We start from the raw sequence: 6226 nt of genomic DNA, 5'->3' as shown, positions 1-6226 counted from the left end.
TTGATAAAATAGAGTATCATACTAATCAAGGTAGTGAAGTCAAAGAAAAGGAGAAGGCACGTAATCAGCGTCAAGTTCCCTAACATATGAAAGAGATAGAAGAAAGGGTAACACAGTCTTTTCATATTAATTTTAATAGACTAGTGGCTACTATTGCTAAGCATTAAAAATGTTGGATAAAAAGTAAATACCACGTTAAAGGCTACCCCACGCTATTTTTATGTTTTTATTCCCACTGCCGGCCTTTTCTGCTCTAAATAAAACCAAAATTTGTTTTCCTTCAAATTAACCTATATAAATTAACGCTCCAACAATTGGCTATGGCATTAGTATTCAACCAATTCAACCCTTTAACTTCTCATACAATATGGAAAACCCCACAATTACTGTGATTTTTACTTTGTTCATATCATTAACAGCCATGAATATGACCAAAGCTGAAAGATGTACATCCGTTGATAAATCCCATGTAATTCCTACAACCCCTTTAGTTATTTTTCTTGAAAAAGTCCAAGAAGCTGCTCTTCAATCCTATGGACATAAAGGGTTTGATCCCAAACTGTATGTTGATATGTCACTCAAACACAATCTTTCATTAACAGTTGAAGCTTTTAATAAACTTTCAAGATCTTTGAATGGTTCAATATCAGCACATGATTTGGATGTGTTTATTGGAAAATATTTGGGTGTTGTAGATGAGGATTTGGTTTATGTTGAGCCTGTAGATTATGTGGCTGAGCCTGAAGGTTTTTTGCCAAAAGTGAAGAATTCTGAGGTGAGGACTTGGGCATTAGAGGTGCATTCACTTTGGAAGAATTTAAGTAGAAAAGTTTCTGATAAAGTATTGGAAAAACCAGAGTTTTATACTTTGCTTCCATTGAAAAATCCAGTTATTATACCAGGATCACGTTTCAGAGAAGTTTATTATTGGGATTCTTATTGGGTAATAAGGTTAGTCTTTTTTCTTGGCTTCCCTGTGTTAAATGTTGTTAATTATCTTTTGGTATATGTTATTTCTTCATTGTTGCTTGTACTTGGTTTTTCATGAAGTAAATTGGTAAAGTTGAAGTGAAAAGAAAACAATGAAAACTGATATAAGTTCAGCTCTTGAAAAATCCAATTGTTTTGCTATTTAAAGAGATCATATTGCTAAAATTTGAACATTGAAGTAGCCGATACGAATGATTAGTATAATGCACATTATCTACTGAACTTTCCTCTGAAAAGTTTCTATCTTTTATTAGATCTTTATATGTTGAGGTTTTCTGAACAAAATTCTGCATTTTGTGAATATAAGTATAAGTATATTCTTGAGGTCTTTTCTTGAGCCGAGGGTGTAATCGGAAACAACTCTCGACCCCATAAAGGTAGGGGTAAGGTCTGCGTACACACTTCCCTCTCCAAACCCCACTTGTGGGATCACATTGGATATGTTGTTGAAGTATATTTATGAGGCCTACCTTTTTGACAAAAATGCAATCTTTCCTTTGTTCAATGCTTTAATTAATTAGCTGAAATCTTGGCTAATTGTTAAATGTTTTGTGTGTGAGGTGATGATGTTGCAATGCCGCATATTGTGATACTTCCTGGACTTATTTCCCTTTTAATAGTTATCTTTTGCTATGAGAAAATCTTATACGTTAAACATATTTGTGATGCAGGGGTTTGTTAGCAAGCAAGATGTATGAAACCGCAAAAGGGATAGTGACTAATCTGTTTTCTCTGATAGATCAATTTGGTTATGTTCTTAATGGTTCAAGAGCATACTACAGTAACAGAAGGCAAGCATCTTTTCACATATTGATTTGTAAAACTTGCAGCTTTTAAGATGTGTTAACTTGTATGTATATTGTCTTTATGCAAAAGTTTCAGCTTTTGGCCAACTCTCAATGATGCTAATTTTCTGTTAATACTACCGATAGAACATGCAAGTCAGCTTAACTTCTGAATTTGTCCCTAATTAAATCACGCACATTAAAGGCTACAGAGGGAGTAATTGTATCTCTTTCATATCTTAGCTATATTCTGGAAATTCAGGATGTCCGCTTTTATTGTGGTCTTATTTTACTGTGATCTGTCCCCTCCCTAATAGTTCTGTTTTCTTTTCTTCTTTGGAAAAGGGTGTGCGCAGTGGTGTTGGTTATTGACTAGAAAAACTGCATAAGGATTGACGTTGTATTAGTTATAGTTATATGAGAAATCCAGCGTCATCTACTTCCTCTTTTCGTGCCATGTGAATTCTGATTATCTTTTTTTTCCGTATGTTCAGTCAGCCTCCTGTCCTGGCTGCGATGATTGTTGAAATATACAATCGAACAGGTGATTTAGATTTGGTTAAAGGATCCCTTCCTGCTTTGCTCAAGGAGTATCACTTTTGGAATTCAGGTATGATCTTGTTTTTTTTTTTTTGAGGTTCCTATTGAATAGTCTGTTGCCATTTCTATAATTTACCCATATTTTTAGGCTTTGTTATACATTTCTTCTGCTTAATTACTTTTTATTGGATGCTTAAGCGGAAGACTTTACTTATCTGTCATTCCCACTTTTTGTAGGAGTACATAAAGTGACTATTCAAGATGCTCAGGGATCAAATCACAGCTTGAGTCGGTACTATGCTATGTGGAATAAGCCCCGTCCAGAATCTTCAACTATTGTAAGGCTCCGCAACTTATATTCCTCAATTCGGTATATCCTTACCTTTCTAACAAATGTAAACTGTACATTTTTTTTTGGTTCTTTTCATTTGATATAGGACGGAGAAACAGCTTCCAAACTCCCAAATATTTGTGGAAAAAAACAATTATACCGTGATCTTGCCTCAGCTGCTGAAAGTGGATGGGATTTCAGTTCAAGATGGATGAGGTAGCACATTATTCAGAAGTTACGAAGCCGCATTATTGTTTAGTTATTTCTCACTATAGTTAGATAATGCAAAGTGACTGGTTTTATCTTCTATTGCAGGAACCAATCTGATCTCACAACAACTAGTACAACGTCAATTTTACCAGTTGATTTGAATGCATTCCTTCTGAAGGTAATTTGTAGAATCGTTGAAACTTCGGCCTTGTAAGTGTCACCTTGTATATAACTCGAGCTTTTAAATTTGTGTAACAGATGGAACTTGACATAGCCTTTCTAGCAAATCTCGTCGGAGAAAGTAGCATCGTTGCACATTTTACTGAAGCTTCTCAGAATAGACAAAAAGCCATGAACTGTATATTATGGAACACAGAGATGGGACAATGGCTTGATTACTGGCTCGGTAATAGCAACACATCCGAGGTTGGTATGTCTTGCATGAATTCTTGTAGATGTCTTCTCACCTTGAAAACCTAAAGCATTCTAAGTTTCATTTCACTTGTTTTTGATTTTAGGATATTTATAAATGGGAAGATTTACACCAGAACAAGAAGTCATTTGCTTCTAACTTTGTTCCATTGTGGGCTGAATTACTTAATTCAGGTACTTATCCTCTATCTCTAATGTTTCTTCTGTAATCTACCGTTCTCGGGGGGACTTAAGCTGTGGACTAGTAGGACTTTGCATGTAGAACTGAGCTCCAACGAAGGGACTTTACAAAGTTGATACCTTTAACACTCGCGAGAAAAGAAAAAAACTGAACTTAAACGCAGGCAAAGCAGATCAGTGTTATTGGGCCAAACCATTACGGTTATTGCCCTTGTAGAACTGCTAAAGTGTTGGCCCTGGACTTGTTTTGACTATCTATGATGTTTTCTGGTTTTATTAATTTTTCAATAGATTTTTAAGCCAATGTCTCGCCTTGTTTTGGTCCCAAAATTATTAGAACTTTCTAGCTGATACTTATGGCTATAGGCATCACTACTTGAGCATATAATGATGTCTTTTCTGCTTTGTTATAATTGAAGACGATATCACAACTCAAAAAGTTGTTCAAAGTCTCAAGAGCTCGGGCTTGATTCAACCTGCAGGGATTGCAATGACCTTGTCTAATACTGGACAGCAATGGTATGTGGTTAATTTTAACTCTTGTTGAAATAAAGTCGACCACTTATGATACCACAGTGCCTTTTAATCTTTGATCTCTCATATTTGTTAACAACAGGGATTTTCCGAATGGTTGGCCTCCTCTTCAACACATAATCATTGAAGGTCTCTCAAGGTCCGGACTAGAAGAGGCAAGAGCCTTAGCTGAAGACATTGCTGTGCGATGGATAAGAACGAACTATGTGGCTTACAAGAAAACCGGCGCAATGCATGAAAAATATGATGTCACAAAATGTGGAGCATATGGAGGCGGTGGTGAATATGTACCCCAAGTAAGTGCAGGATACAATTTTGGCATATATTGATTTACCTGAATTTTAGTTTTCAATAAATATTTTGGTTAATATCAACGGAAAAAGAAAGTTCTCATTTTAGAAACGTATTACCTTTATACACTATTCGAACAGTTAGTTGTCCTAGCCCACCCTGTCCGAAAAGAATGTGTCTGGATTGCTAACGTGACTAGTTTCCATGTTCTATACATAATATTTGCATAGTCTAGAGCTTTTATTCACTCATTGGTTGTATTATAGCTACGAGCTTACTTACAAGGCTTCGACTGTATTTAAATCATACGATAAAGCAGCCTTACTATGGAAATATTGAGTTTCAAAATAGACAATTTGAGCATACCAAATCCTTTTTCATTTTATTTTTGAGTTTTGATTAATATTTGTGTCTGAATGCAGACGGGATTTGGATGGGCGAATGGTGTTGTACTGGCGCTTTTGGAGGAATTTGGCTGGCCTGAAGACTTGAAGATTGACTGCTACTAAGCAAGCAGAGTAACCAAAACAAATATCATTGAGTTCATTTTCTTCTTCTTTTTGATCTGTTAAAATCAGCAGCAGCAGCAGCAGCAACAACAACAAACCCAGTAAATCACACTAGTGGGATCTGAGTAGGGTAGTGTATACGCAGACCTTACCCCTAATAGGTTGTTTCTGATAGCCCCGGTCTCAAAAATCAGCAGCAGCGGTTTGCTGATTTTTAACGTTCATATTATTTCATTAGGTTTTTGTACCATATAAAGTGATCCAAGGGGTGATGGAAAAAGAGATATTACCATGCTTTATACTTGTAAACAGATTATAAGATGATTCCTATGCTTTTATAAATGTATAAGTTATTCTTATAGCCCTTTTGTCTTTTCAAATTTCAGAAACAGTTTGTTTCTCTCCCTATGTTCTGAACTATATTATTGCTCCCTCAGTTCCATAAAGAACGTCATTACTCTTCTGAAATATGTCGATTTTATTTCAAACAAACTTGAGATAGTTGCATAGCGGGAGCTTAGTGCAATGAGCGGATCCACATAGAAAATTATGGTGCTCAAACACCCATTGCCCATGGTATTGAACATATAATGTTATAGACAATTTTGCATGAAATTTATATATATTTAAGTGAGCACCCATTACTCAAACATACATGTGGGTGCTACTGTTAATGAAATCTAAGTATGCAGTCTGCGTGATCCGGAGTTTGATTCTTATGTAGTGCACTCTTTGACTTTCTTTTTGTCTTCCTTTTACATGGCTTTCCCTTTTGTTCTTAACTTTGCCGTTTTTTTTTCCTTCAATTCATTTAGTTCATCGTGGCACAAAAAAAATTTAATTTACCACTACCAAATTTGACAACCTATATTGTGGTTTGAAAAACTCACAATAATGAAACCATTCAAGAAAATATGGATATTCATATTTTTCGTCATTCAATCTATGTTTTATCCGTATTGAGTATGAGTGGTTCGAAAATTTTATCTATGTTGTCTAAAACGTATTCAATCAGTCCATATCAATGTGACTCCTCCCATCATTTGCTAGCACTCATTAATAGTGAGCACTCATTACCTTAAAATATTGGATCCGCCACTGCTTAGTGCATCGGGCTATCCTTTTTTTGAGATAGTTGATGTTGAATTCTGTTTACCTCGAAAATACGAGTAATAATTAAACTTGTTTATGGTTTTAAAAATACGTGATTTAGTTCAATACTAATTAATAACCAAAAAACCAAACATATAAATTAATGAAGTAAGTAGAATCAAACCAGTGTTTAAGCTAATCTTGACCTCGAGTTGCGATGGCTTCGAGGTAGGTTCACAAGAACTGTACAATAAAGTTAAGAGACAATTCTGATGAATAATGAGCAAGAAAGTAAGAGAGTATATTCTTTTGCCAATGATTAATGATCGTTA

General features: G+C 35.2%; 1 protein-coding gene across 1 annotated transcript; it reads left to right on the top strand.

Annotated features, from left to right (window-relative positions):
- Positions 1 to 255: 255 nt before the first annotated feature.
- LOC107790848 (putative trehalase) lies at positions 256 to 5161 on the top strand. The gene is made up of 11 exons (XM_016612808.2): positions 256 to 951; positions 1662 to 1781; positions 2270 to 2385; positions 2553 to 2653; positions 2753 to 2862; positions 2962 to 3034; positions 3115 to 3282; positions 3375 to 3462; positions 3888 to 3987; positions 4085 to 4298; positions 4716 to 5161. The coding sequence occupies exons 1-11, from the start codon at positions 368 to 370 to the stop codon at positions 4800 to 4802; spliced, it is 1761 nt and encodes a 586-aa protein (XP_016468294.1). The 5' UTR covers positions 256 to 367; the 3' UTR covers positions 4803 to 5161.
- Positions 5162 to 6226: the final 1065 nt, after the last annotated feature.

This window comes from Nicotiana tabacum, chromosome 1 (genome assembly GCF_000715075.1).
Source record: "Nicotiana tabacum cultivar K326 chromosome 1, ASM71507v2, whole genome shotgun sequence".
NCBI lineage: Eukaryota > Viridiplantae > Streptophyta > Magnoliopsida > Solanales > Solanaceae > Nicotiana > Nicotiana tabacum.
Note: the sequence above shows the minus strand (reverse complement) of the source record. Positions and strands in the feature narration are given on the sequence as shown.

Coding starts and splice junctions, on each gene's coding strand:
- LOC107790848 (XM_016612808.2), top strand. CDS start 368: ATGGAAAACCCCACAATTACTGTGATTTTTACTTTGTTCATATCATTA. Junction 3,035..3,114: donor TGAATGCATTCCTTCTGAAG/GTAATTTGTAGA, acceptor TTTGTGTAACAG/ATGGAACTTGACATAGCCTT. Junction 4,299..4,715: donor GTGGTGAATATGTACCCCAA/GTAAGTGCAGGA, acceptor GTCTGAATGCAG/ACGGGATTTGGATGGGCGAA.